The sequence below is a fragment of the Thalassophryne amazonica genome, chromosome 5 (assembly GCF_902500255.1).
Source record: "Thalassophryne amazonica chromosome 5, fThaAma1.1, whole genome shotgun sequence".
Classification (NCBI taxonomy): domain Eukaryota; kingdom Metazoa; phylum Chordata; class Actinopteri; order Batrachoidiformes; family Batrachoididae; genus Thalassophryne; species Thalassophryne amazonica.
In genome coordinates this window covers 32,386,907-32,405,476 of record NC_047107.1, presented here as the reverse complement: position 1 = coordinate 32,405,476, position 18,570 = coordinate 32,386,907, and the positions used below count along the sequence as shown (strand labels likewise).

At 41.8% G+C, this 18,570-nt stretch overlaps 1 protein-coding gene across 3 annotated transcripts in view; it reads left to right on the top strand.

The window, feature by feature from the left end:
• LOC117510284 (protein neuralized-like) overlaps positions 1-18,570 on the top strand; it is a 53,355-nt gene that overhangs the window by 18,100 nt on the left and 16,685 nt on the right. The window contains exons 6-7 of one of the 3 annotated variants that reach the window (XM_034169927.1): positions 3,048-3,143; positions 4,899-5,352. The exons of 1 other annotated variant lie outside the window; for it this stretch is intronic. In XM_034169927.1, the coding sequence (XP_034025818.1) occupies positions 3,048-3,143; positions 4,899-5,008 (206 nt within the window). In that variant the 3' untranslated portion in view covers positions 5,009-5,352. Of the gene's footprint in view, positions 1-3,047; positions 3,144-4,898; positions 5,353-18,570 lie in introns of those variants that run through there. One more of the 3 variants, XM_034169929.1, reaches the window with a different exon arrangement.

The following is an 18,570-nucleotide window of genomic DNA, read 5'->3' as shown; positions in this document are numbered from 1 at the left end:
AAAAGATAATCCGATAATGAAAACATTATCTTCGATAATGATCTGTTATCGGATTATCGGAAGTGTGCCCACCACTGCATGTCCCGCTGTCTCACAAGGTCCTGCCTAAAGATAACATGAGATAAGATGAAACCTCTATTGCCCAAAAGGGAAGAACTGTTTTGCATTTAGGAGCATATATAAATAAAACCATAAACAGAAAGATGTGAACACAGACAATGCTACAATATAAAAGCAAAATATAAATATCTTGGAGTTTTCGCTTGCGTCCTTGCTTTTCTGGGCCTTCTCTTTTCTGGGACTTCTGTTTAGTGCACTTGCGCTTCTGGGATGAAGAAGACTTTTCTCCAGTGCGCCTGCGTTTTTAGCACCATTTGTCTTCAGCATGCTGTTTGCCTTTTCTGAATTGAGAAGACTTTCCTTTCACAGATGAAGGTTTCTCTTCATCGTCCTCCTCTGTAACAATTATTAGTCTTTTAGTCCACTTATGTGCAAGTCTCGTGTGAAGAGGTTTTGACTGTGAATCCGTTGGTGCTGGCATGTCCTCATCAGAGGAGGAATCAGAGGGGATGAACTCTGATTCACCAACGAAGGAATCTTCATCACTACTCCCCGAGTCCAGATCTGGGAGTGCTTGCAAAAGAGCTAAGGCTTCCAGATGATTGTATTTCTTGCTTGACTGTCTTGCTGCCATTGTGATGTTTGTCTTCTTGACTTGAAGGTGTGTCTGCTTTTATAGTCAAAATGTCACACATACGCCCACATACATCAGGTAACTCTAACCCCATACAGTCTGTTTGTCTATGCAGACTGGGGACTGCATGCTGCATTAACATATGTTTGGGCTAGTGAATAGCTCGTTAATGAATCATTGTGCCACAGTGATGGGCTCTTGGAGTAGAGGGGGGTACCGTTCCCTGCGCAAATTTGCGCAGGCTCAGGCTCTAAAGTGCTAATCTAATGTGATTGTCCCATCATAAAATATTGTATGTAATGGAGATCTAAATGGTAAAATGCTTGTGCAACTAGGGACTGTTATGACCATTTTACATATTTGAATTTGGATATAAATAAATTGATTAATTTTATGATGTAAGCTGACAATGAGCTTCTCTTTTTTGACAGACCAGTAGCTGCCACTGGACTGCCTCATACGCCTCGTACAGCTGTTGCCACAACCATTCGCGCAGAGCACATGCACTCTACATTCCGTGCTGCTTGCGCCTGTAAAGCATTTCAATCGTGGGCAAGATGAGGTTACATAGCCAGCTGATCATCTTTACAATATTCGCACGGCATGTCGTACGCAGGTTGGATATATCGTGCGGCACGTGATCGAGGCAGTTAACACCAGCGGCCAAAAGACTGCGAGTGCCGTGCGAGTGCCCAATCAACCCCCTCTCAGCAAGTGTCGGCCGGAGTCCAACATCCAACACCACTTGCGGGGCACTTAGAAGAGGAGGGGCTATTCGTACAGCCGGCACAAGAGTAGAAGGCACGCAACCACATTCGAGCCGACTGCCACAATGTCTAACTGCCCCACGAGTGTGCTGTTACCAAGCAACACATATATTATACAAGTGTGCCACCCACGCAACACATGTGGTGTGCGAGTGTGTCGCTCCCCCCCCCCCCCCCCGCAACACATGTGGCATGCAAGTGTGTCACCCACCCCCCTCCACACCATGAACCAACATTGTCAGGTGCGACTGAGGTGGCTGGAGTGTGATCGCTGTCCAGCGCAGCCTACATCTGGACAGCTGTAATGTCCAGATGGAACAGCTGACCGCTGTGTACTCGCAATGCAGCTGGAGGACATATGTCGTGCCGTCAACAACATGAAGAACACTACAGCAATGCACATGTGTGGGTGGGCTCTCATGCTCTCATCAGCTCCAGCTGACAGTGGCTCAGTGCACATGATGTGTTAAATTAAAAACACAGAGAACAAGACAATTAAATAACTACATACATAATTACATAACAAATACATGACATAAATAATCACATAACAAAGGAACAGAGAGTGACACTTTTGTCTTTGAGCTGAGTTCGTTCTGTAAGGTGGGCGTGTCCATGCCAGCTGCTGCTGTTGGGATCTGTGGAGCTGCAAGTCACAGCTGGAAAACACATACTGTGTTATGAAGGACATCACCTGATGACACTCCACCATGAGGCACATGTGTGGGCATGCTGTCCTCACATGGAAATACATAAAAACACATCACCTTTGCAACAGGCAGGAGCGACCATGTCAGCGCACACATCAGCAGTCTATACCTTGTGAAAAGAACCATCTGATCATGTGTACATTCAGCTGGTGATCTGAATGTCACGTCACCCACGTCAGCTATGGTCCACATGATGCGGTGTCCTTCAGCGCACTGCTCGCTGGACACGTGCTGCTCATTCTATGTGTGGGGCCAGCTGGACACACGGCCCCAGCAGATGTGGACATGATAAGAGTGCACTGCTTCATTCATGTCATTTCTGGACTGTATGTCTATGACCATATACAGATGAACAGAAGGCTCATACTTGCATTGTCCACTCAATTAGAAGGATTAGGTGGGGGGGAGTTTGGGATGTGCCCCCCCCCACAGCAGCAGTGCGATGTGGTGTCAGACGTTCCAGGTGCACCCACTGCGTTTGAAAACTGTCGCCGCTGTATCGTTCTTGCCTGTCTGACAGTGTGTCCCTCCAGACAACAGGTGGAATGTTTTGCGGTTCCCCATTTCATTTGTATTTCTCAGTTCTTTGGCCAGTTTCTGCTTCTTTCACCCAACTTCATATTATGTGTGAAGGGGCCATCACATTGTCCATGCAGAAACTGATGTGTGACAACACAGAGGATGAGTGGAGCACAATGTCTGGGTACTCAAAGAGCTCCCATAAAATATGCCAGTTTCCATGTTTCACTTGAAGGTTTCAAACCAACAGTCTGTTGGTGAAATCAGCCGTTGTGTTACAGGAACAGAAGTTGGCACATATTTGCTTCTCTCTGTGTGATGTAGGTTGTAATTGTCTCTCTTGTGTTTTTGGTGCAGACGCTGAAATGGACCCTGAGGTCTGCATGGCTGAAGAGGCCACAGTCACTCTGAACTGTGAAGTGAAACATGACGAACCACTTTCTACAAGTCCTGGTACGCTCTAGTGATTCAGGACACACTGCAGTGTGGCTGCTTCCTGATTTGACTCCAACCAGGAACAACTGTCACATGTGAACATAATAACGTGCAAATTTTTGGAGAGCATTACCAACCTTAAGAACATAAGTTATGTTCAACACTTCGGCCAAAGATGGAGCATTTTTGTGTGTGTGTGTGTGTGTGGTGTGTGTGTGTGCGCGTGCGCGCGTGTGTGTGTGTGTGTGTGTGTGTGTGTGTGCATGCGTGTGTGGTGCATGGGTTCAGAAAACTGAAGAATAATTCATCATTTAAATTCCATGGGTTTGTTTTTAAATTAGTGTTTAAGGTCCTCACATGTTAACTCACATCCTAGTTTGCAACACAAAGTATTCATGATTGTAAGCCTATCCGTGGACATGTTCAGCATGAAGCATGCTTGCTTCCTCACAGCAAGAAAGTCATGGGATTGATTCCCACCTGTGGCTTTTCTGTGCGGTGTTTGTGTGTTCTCCCCGTGTTTGCGTGGGTTCTCTCTGGGTGCTATGGCTTCCTCCCACATCCAAAGACCCGAAGGTTAGGTGGACTGGAAACTTGTCCGTAGGTGTGAATGTGTTTATGTGGGCCTGCGACAGACTGACATCCTGTCCAGGGTGTACCCCACCTCATGCTCTATGACTGCTGGGATAGGCTCCAGCCCACCGCAACCCTTAACTGGACTAAGCAGTTGAAGATGAGTGTGTGTGTGTGTGTGTGTGTGCTTCTTGAAATTACTGATGGTATTTTTGTTTAAAAACATTAATAATATACTTGTGTTATAATCCTTGAAAGTCTTCCCAATGGCTTAATAAAGTTCTAAATATGAGTATCTAATCTAATGTAATTGCAGAGGTGGGCACAGTTCAGCTCAATCCGATAGCAGATAATTATTGAAGCGAATGTTTTTGCTATCGGATTAGCTTTTCAGATAAGTTTTAAAACCATCATTGGCCCAATTATCTTCCGATAAATTTAATTCCGATAACTTTCAGTCCGATAACATTCTTTGCTGGTAAAGTTTAATGGTCAAAAACATTTGTAAACCCTAAAATCAAACATTTTAGTCCGTTTGTTGTAGCCACGGAACAGACTGGCTGCCTGTCGCCTGCTGATGACGTCATCATTAAGTGCAAAACATGATTGGCCGGTCGTCACAGGGAGCATTGTGGGTAGTGTAGTTAAGGTTCACGTTGGACGTTACAGTGACTTGTACACTCAACACAAAAACAAAAGGGACAAATTTTAAAATTATTTAATTTTATTTCTTTGTGGCTGTAATTTAATCGCCAAGACTCGGTGGGGAGAGGAGCTCTCATGGCACAGCTGTGTGTACTGAGGGAGGGACTTTTCTTCATGTTTAGACACTGTTTTGGATTTTTAAAAAGGCTTTATGTGGATTATTTATTTAGATCAATCCCCCTGAAACTAACAGGTAAGAATTTATATTTACTACGTGTATTTTACTCTGCCAATCAATGCATTAATGGACGTATTTCAGTTGTTTAAGCTGCAGGGTTGAAAGCGTGTGAAAAAAGCAGCAGCTTTTAGCTCGTAAATGACGGTGTATCTAATACCGAGATAAACTTCTAATACTGTGTTTTACTGCTTTTGAAAGATGATGACGGTGTTTGGGGTTTTATTTTTGGTATTTTATATTTGGTTTTTTTTTTCTGGTAAAATCAGCCGTTGTGTTGATGTAGATTGTAATTGTCTCTCTTGTGGTTTTTGATGCAGACCCTGAAGTGGACCCTGAGGTCTGCATGGCTGAAGAGGCCACAGTCACTCTGAACTGTGAAGTGCAAAGTGACGAACCACTTTCTACAAGTCCTGGTACGCTCCAGTGATTCAAGACACACGGGAGTGTGGCTGCTTCCTGATTTGACTCCAACCAGGAACAACTGTCACATGTGAACATAATAACGTGCAAATTTTTGGAGAGCAGCCATTACCAACCTTAAGAACATAAGTTATGTTCAACACTTGGGACAAAGATGGAGCATTTGTGTGTGTGTATGTGTGTGTGTGTGTGTGTGTGTGTGTGTGTGTGTGTGTGTGTGTGTGTGTGTGTGTGTGTGTGTGTGTGTGTGTGTGTGTGTGTGTGTGTGGTGCATGGGTTCAGAAAAATGAAGACTAATGCATGATTTAAATCTCATGGGTATGCTTTGAGGCTTCTGATTGCGTTTAAAAACAAATATGTTTTTTATTGTTTTTTTTTTTAATTTGTAATTTTATTACAAAATGATCAAAGAGATCACCTGCAGTACCTTCATGTCCCCACAGGGAGCCATGGCCCAAATTTTGGGAATAACTGTTACACAGTTTGGTTTGAGAAAACCTCAGAACTTATAGCTGAAATTTAATATTAAAGTCTTTTGTAAAGAAAAAAAAATTGTACAGAAAGATGTTAACTTTTTCAATATGTTTTTATACTTACTATACTTTTATATCAAATGGAGTGGTATGAAGCTTGTTCTGTTTTCATTTCCTACTGTACTTCCATAGTGTTAAGAATATAAACACAATAATGTTAATATGTGCAGCTTTTGCACAACATGATGGAAAAACTTAATACTGATGATATTTGATGACGTACAAAATGCTGAAATTTGCATGTTTTTGGACAACTGAGACTTTGTGGTAAAGAAGATGTAAATGTAAAAGTGTCAGTTTTGACAATCAGATTAAAGATAAATGATTCTATTCAAAAAGATTCAGATCAATAATGGCTGAAGGACAGAACACAGGAAGGTTTGGATGCGGAGCCAGAGGTCCTCTTGGTTAAAAAAAAAAAAACTATTTGGCCTACAAACACATCAATACAACACAACGTCACAGATCTGGTGTTAATTATGTTGATTTTGGGTTAATGACTCCCTCCTCGGTCAGCAGACTGGCGGTCATGGTGAAGGAGTGCTCTCTTCATGATGGATGATGTCACATTTCTGCCTGATTGTTCTAACTCCATCAGTGCCTTAGTTCTGATTCTGGGGTTCTGTTGGACATTTCAGATCAAAGTCATGACTTAATTTGTCTGCCTGTCCAGTGGATTTTTATTTTATTTTTAGCACTGTAGTCGTGTGTTACCTGTGCTGCTCCACAGCCTGTCCAGTGGATTTTTATTTTATTTTTTAGCACTGTTGTCGTGCGTTACCTGTGCTGCTCCACAGCCTGTCCAGTGGATTTTTATTTTATTTTTTACCACTGTTGTCGTGTGTTACCTGTGCTGCTCCGCAGCCTGTCCAGTGGATTTTTATTTTATTATTTTATTTTATTTTTTTTATTTATTTATTTATTTATTTTTTTTTAGCACTGTTGTCGTGTGTTACCTGTGCTGCTCCACAGCCTGTCCAGTGGATTTTTATTTTATTTTTTACCACTGTTGTCGTGTGTTACCTGTGCTGCTCCACAGCCTGTCCAGTGGATTTTTATTTTATTTTTTACCACTGTTGTCGTGTGTTACCTGTGCTGCTCCACAGCCTGTCCAGTGGATTTTTATTTTATTTTTTAGCACTGTTGTCGTGCGTTACCTGTGCTGCTCCACAGCCTGTTCAGTGGATTTTTATTTATTTTTTTAGCACTGTTGTCGTGCGTTACCTGTGCTGCTCCACAGCCTGTCCAGTGGATTTTTATTTTATTTTTAGCACTGTTGTCGTGTGTTACCTGTGCTGCTCCACAGCCTGTCCAGTGGATTTTTATTTTATTTTTAGCACTGTTGTCGTGTGTTACCTGTGCTGCTCCACAGCCTGTTCAGTGGATTTTTATTTTATTTTTAGCACTGTTGTCGTGTGTTACCTGTGCTGCTCCACAGCCTGTTCAGTGGATTTTTATTTTATTTTTAGCACTGTTGTCATGTGTTGCCTGTGCTGCTCCACAGCCTGTTCAGTGGATTTTTATTTTATTTTTAGCACTGTTGTCGTGTGTTACCTGTGCTGCTCCACAGCCTGTTCAGTGGATTTTTGTTTTGTTTTTTAGCACTGTTGTCGTGCGTTGCCTGTGCTGCTCCACAGCCTGTCCAGTGGATTTTGATTTTTATTTTTTTTGGCACTGTTGTCGTGTGTTACCTGTGCTGCTCCACAGCCTGTCCAGTGGATTTTTATTTTATTTTTTACCACTGTTGTCGTGTGTTACCTGTGCTGCTCCACAGCCTGTCCAGTGGATTTTTATTTTATTTTTTACCACTGTTGTCGTGTGTTACCTGTGCTGCTCCGCAGCCTGTCCAGTGGATTTTTATTTTATTATTTTATTATTTTTTTTTTATTTATTTATTTTTTTTTTTTTTTTTTAGCACTGTTGTCGTGCGTTACCTGTGCTGCTCCACAGCCTGTCCAGTGGATTTTTATTTTATTTTTTAGCACTGTTGTCGTGCGTTACCTGTGCTGCTCCACAGCCTGTCCAGTGGATTTTTATTTTATTTTTTACCACTGTTGTCGTGCGTTACCTGTGCTGCTCCACAGCCTGTCCAGTGGATTTTGATTTTTATTTTATTGGGCGCTGTTGTCGTGCGTTACCTGTGCTGTTCCACAGCCTGTCCAGTGGATTTTTATTTAGCGCTGTTGTCGTGCGTTACCTGTGCTGCTCCACAGCCTGTCTAGTGGATTTTTATTTTGTTTTAGCACTGTTGTCGTGCGTTGCCTGTGCTGCTCCACAGCCTGTCCAGTGGATTTTTATTTTTATTTTATTTTATTTTTTAGCACTGTTGTTGTGCGTTACCTGTGCTGCTCCACAGCCTGTCCAGTGGATTTTTATTTTTATTTTATTTTATTTTTTAGCACTGTTGTCGTGTGTTACCTGTGCTGCTCCACAGCCTGTCTAGTGGATTTTTATTTTATTTTAGCACTGTTGTCGTGCGTTGCCTGTGCTGCTCCACAGCCTGTCCAGTGGATTTTGATTTTGATTTTATTTTTTTTTGGCACTGTTGTCGTGTGTTACCTGTGCTGCTCCACAGCCTGTCTAGTGGATTTTTATTTTATTTTTTACCACTGTTGTCGTGTGTTACCTGTGCTGCTCCGCAGCCTGTCCAGTGGATTTTTATTTTATTATTTTATTTTATTTATTTATTTATTTATTTATTTTTAGCACTGTTGTCGTGCGTTACCTGTGCTGCTCCACAGCCTGTCCAGTGGATTTTTATTTTATTTTTTAGCACTGTTGTCGTGCGTTACCTGTGCTGCTCCACAGCCTGTCCAGTGGATTTTTATTTTATTTTTTACCACTGTTGTCGTGCGTTACCTGTGCTGCTCCACAGCCTGTCCAGTGGATTTTTATTTAGCGCTGTTGTCGTGCGTTACCTGTGCTGCTCCACAGCCTGTCTAGTGGATTTTATTTTTATTTATTTTTTAGCACTGTTGTTGTGCGTTACCTGTGCTGCTCCACAGCCTGTCCAGTGGATTTTTATTTTTATTTTATTTTTTAGCACTGTTGTTGTGCGTTACCTGTGCTGCTCCACAGCCTGTCCAGTGGATTTTTATTTTGTTTTAGCACTGTTGTTGTGCGTTACCTGTGCTGCTCCACAGCCTGTCTAGTGGATTTTTATTTTGTTTTAGCACTGTTGTCGTGCGTTACCTGTGCTGCTCCACAGCCTGTCTAGTGGATTTTTATTTTGTTTTAGCACTGTTGTCGTGCGTTACCTGTGCTGCTCCACAGCCTGTCTAGTGGATTTTTATTTTGTTTTAGCACTGTTGTTGTGCGTTACCTGTGCTGCTCCACAGCCTGTCTAGTGGATTTCTATTTTGTTTTAGCACTGTTGTCGTGCGTTACCTGTGCTGCTCCACAGCCTGTCTAGTGGATTTTTATTTTGTTTTAGCACTGTTGTCGTGCGTTACCTGTGCTGCTCCACAGCCTGTCTAGTGGATTTTTATTTTGTTTTAGCACTGTTGTTGTGCGTTACCTGTGCTGCTCCACAGCCTGTCCAGTGGATTTTTATTTTGTTTTAGCACTGTTGTTGTGCGTTACCTGTGCTGCTCCACAGCCTGTCTAGTGGATTTCTATTTTGTTTTAGCACTGTTGTCGTGCGTTACCTGTGCTGCTCCACAGCCTGTCTAGTGGATTTCTATTTTGTTTTAGCACTGTTGTCGTGCGTTACCTGTGCTGCTCCACAGCCTGTCTAGTGGATTTTTATTTTGTTTTAGCACTGTTGTCGTGCGTTGCCTGTGCTGCTCCACAGCCTGTCCAGTGGATTTTTATTTTTATTTTTTAGCACTGTTGTTGTGCGTTACCTGTGCTGCTCCACAGCCTGTCCAGTGGATTTTTATTTAGCGCTGTTGTCGTGCGTTACCTGTGCTGCTCCACAGCCTGTCCAGTGGATTTTTATTTAGCGCTGTTGTCGTGCGTTACCTGTGCTGCTCCACAGCCTGTCTAGTGGATTTTTATTTTTATTTTATTTTTTAGCACTGTTGTTGTGCGTTACCTGTGCTGCTCCACAGCCTGTCCAGTGGATTTTTATTTTAATTTTATTTTTTAGCACTGTTGTTGTGCGTTACCTGTGCTGCTCCACAGCCTGTCCAGTGGATTTTTATTTTGTTTTAGCACTGTTGTTGTGCGTTACCTGTGCTGCTCCACAGCCTGTCTAGTGGATTTTTATTTTGTTTTAGCACTGTTGTCGTGCGTTACCTGTGCTGCTCCACAGCCTGTCTAGTGGATTTTTATTTTGTTTTAGCACTGTTGTCGTGCGTTACCTGTGCTGCTCCACAGCCTGTCTAGTGGATTTTTATTTTGTTTTAGCACTGTTGTTGTGCGTTACCTGTGCTGCTCCACAGCCTGTCTAGTGGATTTCTATTTTGTTTTAGCACTGTTGTCGTGCGTTACCTGTGCTGCTCCACAGCCTGTCTAGTGGATTTTTATTTTGTTTTAGCACTGTTGTCATGCGTTACCTGTGCTGCTCCACAGCCTGTCCAGTGGATTTTTATTTTGTTTTAGCACTGTTGTTGTGCGTTACCTGTGCTGCTCCACAGCCTGTCCAGTGGATTTTTATTTTGTTTTAGCACTGTTGTCGTGCGTTACCTGTGCTGCTCCACAGCCTGTCTAGTGGATTTCTATTTTGTTTTAGCACTGTTGTCGTGCGTTACCTGTGCTGCTCCACAGCCTGTCTAGTGGATTTTTATTTTGTTTTAGCACTGTTGTCGTGCGTTGCCTGTGCTGCTCCACAGCCTGTCCAGTGGATTTTTATTTTTATTTTTTAGCACTGTTGTCGTGCGTTACCTGTGCTGCTCCACAGCCTGTCTAGTGGATTTTTATTTTATTTTAGCACTGTTGTCGTGCGTTACCTGTGCTGCTCCACAGCCTGTCTAGTGGATTTTTATTTATTTTTTTTATTTTATTTTTTAGCACTGTTGTTGTGCGTTACCTGTGCTGCTCCACAGCCTGTCTAGTGGATTTTTATTTTATTTTAGCACTGTTGTCGTGCGTTACCTGTGCTGCTCCACAGCCTGTCTAGTGTCGGATTCCCTGTTTGGGAATCCGCTAGCTTAGCGTAGCTACTAGCTCTTAGCCGTTTTAGCATGGCGGCTTCTCCTGTCTCTCCCGTACTTTTCTGCTCTGGGTGTGAAATGTTTAGTTATTCCTCGGCCTCTTTTAGCAGTAACGGTACATGTAATAAGTGCAGCTTATTCGTAGCTTTGGAGGCCAGGCTGGGCGAATTGGAGGCTCGGCTCCGCACCGTGGAAAATTCTACAGCTAGCCAGGCCCCTGTAGTCGGTGCGGACCAAGGTAGCTTAGCCGCCGTTAGTTCCCCCCTGGCAGACCCCGTGCAGTCGGGAAGGCAGGCTGACTGGGTGACTGTGAGGAGGAAGCGTAGCCCTAAACAGAAGCCCCGTGTACACCGTCAACCCGTTCACATCTCTAACCGTTTTTCCCCACTCGACGATACACTCGCCGAGGATCAAACTCTGGTTATTGGCGACTCTGTTTTGAGAAATGTGAAGTTAGCGACACCAGCAACCATTGTCAATTGTCTTCCGGGGGCCAGAGCAGGCGACATCGAAGGACATTTGAAATTGCTGGCTAAGGCTAAGCGTAAATTTGGTAAGATTGTAATTCACGTCGGCAGTAATGACACTCGGTTACGCCAATCGGAGGTCACTAAAATTAACATTGAATCGGTGTGTAACTTTGCAAAAACAATGTCGGACTCTGTTGTTTTCTCTGGGCCCCTCCCCAATCAGACCGGGAGTGACATGTTTAGCCGCATGTTCTCCTTGAATTGCTGGTTGTCTGAGTGGTGTCCAAAAAATGAGGTGGGCTTCATTGATAATTGGCAAAGCTTCTGGGGAAAACCTGGTCTTGTTAGGAGAGACGGCATCCATCCCACTTTAGAGGGAGCAGCTCTCATTTCTAGAAATCTGGCCAATTTTTTGGGATCCTCCAAACTGACTGTCTAGCGTTGGGACCAGGAGGCAGAGCTGTGGTCTTATACACCTCTCTGCAGCTTCTCTCCCCCCTGCCATCCCCTCATTACCCCATCCCCGTAGAGACGGTGCCTGCTCCCAGACCACCAATAACTAGCAAAATCTATTTAAGCATAAAAATTCAAAAAGAAAAAATAATATAGCACCTTCAATTGCACCACAGACTAAAACAGTTAAATGTGGTCTATTAAACATTAGGTCTCTTTCTTCTAAGTCCCTGTTGGTAAATGATATAATAATTGATCAACGTATTGATTTATTCTGCCTAACAGAAACTTGGTTACAGCAGGATGAATATGTTAGTTTAAATGAGTCAACACCCCCGAGTCACACTAACTGTCAGAATGCTCGTAGCACGGGCCGGGGCGGAGGATTAGCAGCAATCTTCCATTCCAGCTTATTAATTAATCAAAACCTAGACAGAGCTTTAATTCATTTGAAAGCTTGTCTCTTAGTCTTGTCCATCCAAATTGGAAGTCCCAAAAACCAGTTTTATTTGTTATTATCTATCGTCCACCTGGTCGTTACTGTGAGTTTCTCTGTGAATTTTCAGACCTTTTGTCTGACTTAGTGCTTAGCTCAGACAAGATAATTATAGTGGGCGATTTTAACATCCACACAGATGCTGAGAATGACAGCCTCAACACTGCATTTAATCTATTATTAGACTCTATCGGCTTTGCTCAAAAAGTAAATGAGTCCACCCACCACTTTAATCATATTTTAGATCTTGTTCTGACTTATGGTATGGAAATAGAAGACTTAACAGTATTCCCTGAAAACTCCCTTTTGTCTGATCATTTTTTTAATAACATTTACATTTACCCTGATGGACTACCCTGCAGTGGGGAATAAGTTTCATTACACTAGAAGTCTTTCAGAAAGCGCTGTAACTAGGTTTAAGGATATGATTCCTTCTTTATGTTCTCTAATGTCATATACCAACACAGAGCAGAGTAGCTACCTAAACTCTGTAAGGGAGTTAGAGTATCTTGTCAATAGTTTTACATCCTCATTGAAGACAACTTTGGATGCTGTAGCTCCTCTGACAAAAGAGAGCTTTAAATCAGAAGTGTCTGACTCCGTGGTATAACTCACAAACTCGTAGCTTAAAGCAGATAACCCGTAAGTTGGAGAGGAAATGGCGTCTCACTAATTTAGAAGATCTTCACTTAGCCTGGAAAAAGAGTTTGTTGCTCTATAAGAAAGCCCTTCGTGAAGCTAGGACATCTTTCTACTCATCACTAATTGAAGAAAATAAGAACAACCCCAGGTTTCTTTTCAGCACTGTAGCCAGGCTGACAAAGAGTCAGAGCTCTATTGAGCTGAGTATTCCATTAACTTTAACTAGTAATGACTTCATGACTTTCTTTGCTAACAAAATTTTGACTATTAGAGAAAAAATTACTCATAACCATCCCAAAGATGTATCGTTATCTTTGGCTGCTTTCAGTGATGCCGGTATTTGGTTAGACTCTTTCTCTCCGATTGTTCTGTCTGAGTTATTTTCATTAGTTACTTCATCCAAACCATCAACATGCTTATTAGACCCCATTCCTGCCAGGCTGCTCAAGGAAGTCCTACCATTATTTAATGCTTCAATCTTAAATATGATCAATCTATCTTTGTTAGTTGGTTATGTACCACAGGCCTTTAAGGTGGCAGTAATTAAACCATTACTTAAAAAGCCATCACTTGACCCAGCTATCTTAGCTAATTATAGGCCAATCTCCAACCTTCCTTTTCTCTCAAAGATTCTTGAGAGGGTAGTTGTAAAACAGCTAACTGATCACCTGCAGAGGAATGGTCTATTTGAAGAGTTTCAGTCAGGTTTTAGAATTCATCATAGTACAGAAACAGCATTAGTGAAGGTTACAAATGATCTTCTTATGGCTTCGGACAGTGGACTTATCTCTGTGCTTGTTCTGTTGGACCTCAGTGCTGCTTTTGATACTGTTGACCATAAAATTTTATTACAGAGATTAGAGCATGTCATAGGTATTAAAGGCATTGCGCTGCGGTGGTTTGAATCATATTTGTCTAATAGATTACAGTTTGTTCATGTAAATGGGGAATCTTCTTCACAGACTAAAGTTAATTATGGAGTTCCACAAGGTTCTGTGCTAGGACCAATTTTATTCACTTTATACATGCTTCCCTTGGGCAGTATTATTAGACGGTATTGCTTAAATTTTCATTGTTACGCAGATGATACCCAGCTTTATCTATCCATGAAGCCAGAGGATACGCACCAATTAGCTAAACTGCAGGATTGTCTTACAGACATAAAGACATGGATGACCTCTAATTTCCTGCTTTTAAACTCAGATAAAACTGAAGTTATTGTACTTGGCCCCACAAATCTTAGAAGCATGGTGTCTAACCAGATTGTTACTCTGGATGGCATTTCCCTGATCTCTAGTAATACTGTGAGAAATCTTGGAGTTATTTTTGATCAGGATATGTCATTCAAAGCGCATATTAAACAAATATGTAGGACTGCCTTTTTGCATTTACGCAATATCTCTAAAATCAGAAAGGTCTTGTCTCAGAGTGATGCTGAAAAACTAATTCATGCATTTGTTTCCTCTAGGCTGGACTATTGTAATTCATTATTATCAGGTTGTCCTAAAAGTTCCCTAAAAAGCCTTCAGTTGGTTCAGAATGCTGCAGCTAGAGTACTGACGGGGACTAGCAGGAGAGAGCATATCTCACCCGTGTTGGCCTCCCTTCATTGGCTTCCTGTTAATGCTAGAATAGAATTTAAAATTCTTCTTCTTACTTATAAGGTTTTGAATAATCAGGTCCCATCTTATCTTAGGGACCTCATAGTACCATATTACCCCATTAGAGCGCTTCGCTCTCAGACTGCGGGCTTACTTGTAGTTCCTAGGGTTTGTAAGAGTAGAATGGGAGGCAGAGCCTTCAGCTTTCAGGCTCCTCTCCTGTGGAACCAGCTCCCAATTCAGATCAGGGAGACAGATACCCTCTCTACTTTTAAGATTAGGCTTAAAACTTTCCTTTTCGCTAAGGCTTATAGTTAGGGCTGGATCGGGTGACCCTGGACCATCCCTTGGTTATGTTGCTTTAGACGTAGACTGTGTTTCATAATTATTGTATGGCCTTGCCTTGCAATGTGGAGCGCCTTGGGGCAACTGTTTGTTGTGATTTGGCGCTATACAAGAAAAAAGTTGATTGATTGATTGATTAATTTGGACCTTTTCCCAAAACATTGTAAAGTATGGGGGCAGCACGGTGGCTTAGTGGTTAGCACTGTTGCCTCACAGCAAGAAGATCGTGGGATCACTTCCCACCTGTGGCCTTTCTGTGTGGAGTTTGCTTGTTCTCCCGTGTTTACATGGGTTCCCTCTGGGTGCTCCGGCTTCCTCTTACATCCAAAACACAAACAGTTTACATGAACTGGAAACTTTAAATTATGTGTGCGGGTATGAATGTGTGTGTCTGTCTATATGTGGCCCTGTGATAGACAGGCATACTGTCCACGGTGTATCCCGCCATCTCACGCAGTATGACTGCTGAGATGCCTGAAGTGGAATAAGCAGGAATTGAAAATGGTTGCAAAGTAGGTGAATTTGCCTGAATCTGTCTGTCTGTGCAGCACGTCCACCCATTTGTCTGTCTGTGTCGCTGCACGTCTTCCTGTATGTCCGTCCTGTTTATCTTACAGCTGATGTGTGTAATAGCGTAGCAAAGAACATTTTGTTCATCAGGGTTGCAGGAAGAAAAACTAAAATAAAATATTTGCTTGCCAGGAACAAATTCCGTTCAACTCTACTCATCAAAATTTGGAAAATCACCTGCATATGACAGTCAAAACCATGACAGAACATCCTGTACCTGTTCCACACAACAACAGGTGCACGTGCAACATCAACTTTATTTTTCAATCACGACAATAAATTTATCAAGTTCCCGCCACCCTTGTTTTGAAAATAGGGGGTTTGTTAATAACTGACAAATTTATAATCATTTCAATCCACATTGTATTTACTTAATACTGTTACTACTGCAGGCAGTACGGTGGATTAGTAGTTAGCACTGTTGCCTCACAACGAGAAGGTCTTGGGTTTGCTTCTCACCTAATCCTTTCTGTGTGGAGTTTGAAAGTTCTCCCTGTGTTCATCAGGGTCCCTCCAGGTGCTCCAGCTTCCTCCCAGTTCCAAGCAGATAAGTATGACTTTTGGCCAGAATTGTTCACTTGGTGATGCAAGCATCAGATTTGGCATGAATGTTCTTCATAAATCAGTGTTTGAGAAAAAAGTGCTGGCCACTTGAAAATCCAACATAGCGGCCAGATAGGGGGTCAATGAAGAATTACACAAGGGGTCAAAATTTTAAAATGCTCCAATCACATTGAAAAGTATAACACATCATTTGTCTGATCATAAATATTCCAAAAAGGTATAGTTTGTACTATCTATGACTGAATGTTGTGGAGTTATGGGGTTAAAAACTGCAAGAATGGTGACAAAGATCAGTTTCAGTTTGTACAGGGGTCAAAAGTTAAAGTTGGTCCAATTTTTGTCAAATGTGATGCAAATTATTGGTTAATAGTCTTTTAAAAAGGAATAGTTTGCACCATGTGTCATGTTCAGTTGTCACGTTACAAGGTAACATATGTCACATGCCACAGAATCCAATGTAGTTCTACGTCCATGTTCTTTGACATTTACTTTGTAAACAAAGCATTCAACACAGTCAAATCTATTCCATCTATTAATCCTGTTAGTTCAACCAGTAATTTGCACCACTTTTGACAAAAAAAAAAATGAAGCAACTCCTCTACAAACTGAAATTGACCTTTGTCACCATTCTTATAGTTTTTACCCCATAACTGTTGGGGAAAGTGTAGTGACACGGACCCACAACAGGGGGCGCAAATGAACGGTCAATAGATGAGCCAAAAGGTAACAATTTAATATCTGGTTGGGGGGGTGAAGCGAAGCCGTCGCTGATCACACCAAAGGCCAATCCAGCAGATAAGGAAACACTTACAGGAAAACGGCTGCAAAGAAGTTCAGACTGTTAGTCAATGTTTTCAGTTTAGCAGAGAATTACCTTCACAGGTAGATGATATCTCGGCAGCGAGGTGGAGATGACATCCGGCTTTTATGAAGTGATGAAATGATGTGTGACAGCTGTCACTCCCGGTTGTGTCCGTGGCAGCGCCCTCTCGTGCCTGAAGCCCGCACTTCAGGCAGGGCGCCCTCTGGTGGTGGGCCAGCAGTACCTCCTCTTCTGGCGGCCCACACAACAATAACTCCATAACATTAAGTCATAGATAGTCCAAACTATACCTTTTTGGAATCTTTGTGAGACACATAATGTGGCATTGTCTTCAATATGATTGGTGCATTTTTAAATTTTGACCCTTGTGTAATTCTTCATTAACCCCGACCTGGTTGCTGCAGTGGGACTGTTTTCTGTTTTGATTCCAGTCAGGAACAGTTGTCACATGTGAAAATTTCTTTTTAATATAAAATGTTGCCATGTTTCATTGCATAATATAAGATTGACAATGTTTCATGATAAATTTCACCACGTTTTATTTATTGTACCTTGTGAACTGTGTCCTTAATAAAGTGAATAATGTACAGTGTTGATTTTATAAAAACATTCAATTCAGTACAACAGGAATTCTATTCAATTCATTCAATCATTCATTCATTTATGACCATGTAAAGGATTGTTTGTTATCTGCTGTTAGATGAAATGGACACTTTAATTTGACTGTAGGTGTGAGTGTGAATGTGTTTGTCATTCTGTGACAATGATACAGCGTGCAGGAATATTCAACCATTTTCAAAGCCTTGTGAGGGGACAAGGGCACAAGATATACAAAATCTGACAATATTTTCAAATTCTACAGAAAAAGTTAGCCCTAGACTCTGACTTTAAAAGCTGTGCATTCCATACAATTGGAGATATTCATGCTGGAAAGTGCTCCGAGAACCTCATTTGACAAAATTCAAATAACTAAAATTTCCAGGGGCTGTGGCTTCAACACTATTTGAGATACAAACCTAGTATTTTGGGTTTTTACCTATCTGTGGTATAGGACCACCTGTGAATTTGTTCAAAAGAATATGACAGGGTGATGTGGGACCTGCCAGGTGACTTCAGATGTACTGACCCAGAAGCACATTAAAAGACTCAAAGTTAGTCATCACAATCAAAAGGACATTTATTTTACAGCATACAGGGTTGAGACAACACAACTCAGCAATGACGGGATACACAGAGCAGGGTCTCAGTTTAACCATGATGGAAGAAAAAAGGAAGGAAAAAAGAAAAGAAAATCCAGGCCTAATATACTGTGTGATGGCAAGGAAAAAGAAGAGCAAATGTGTTGATTAATGGAAAAACTTTCAAGTGTTGAGAAAGAACTCGTACAGTGAGGAGAACAACAACGCAGAAAGAAAACAGCTTCTCTTCTGATATCAAGTTATATGTGTTTTACATTCACTTGAGTGCCAAAAAATTACTGTTTTTAAATTACAACATATGGCTTGTTTATGAGATTAAGTCAACAAGACTTCTGAAAATTCAAACTGATGCTCAATAGGACATAAACCAATAATAACTATTTTATCAAGTGGGTCATATGTCGAGCAAAGAACATTTTGTTCAGGACGGCTGGAGGGTGGAGTCACAGCATGTGAATTTCTGTTCAGTCCAATCACTACATCAGCAAAACGGCCAGTGTCACTCATGCAGCACACAATCAAAACCACATCGGAACATTCCGCACTGTGCTGCACCTGCTGCAAAAATGACATTTCAAAACAACAGCTCCCACACAAGAACGGCACAAGTTTTGTTCAGTAATTATAAAATACATCACAACAACTAGAAATTCTTCAAATATTTCTCAGACCCTCCACGATCAACACCAGGATGCTGCCAATCTCATAACATCATGAAATCATGATACAACATCATGAAACTTAAAAGAAACTGTGAAGCCCCCTTCTCAGATTCAT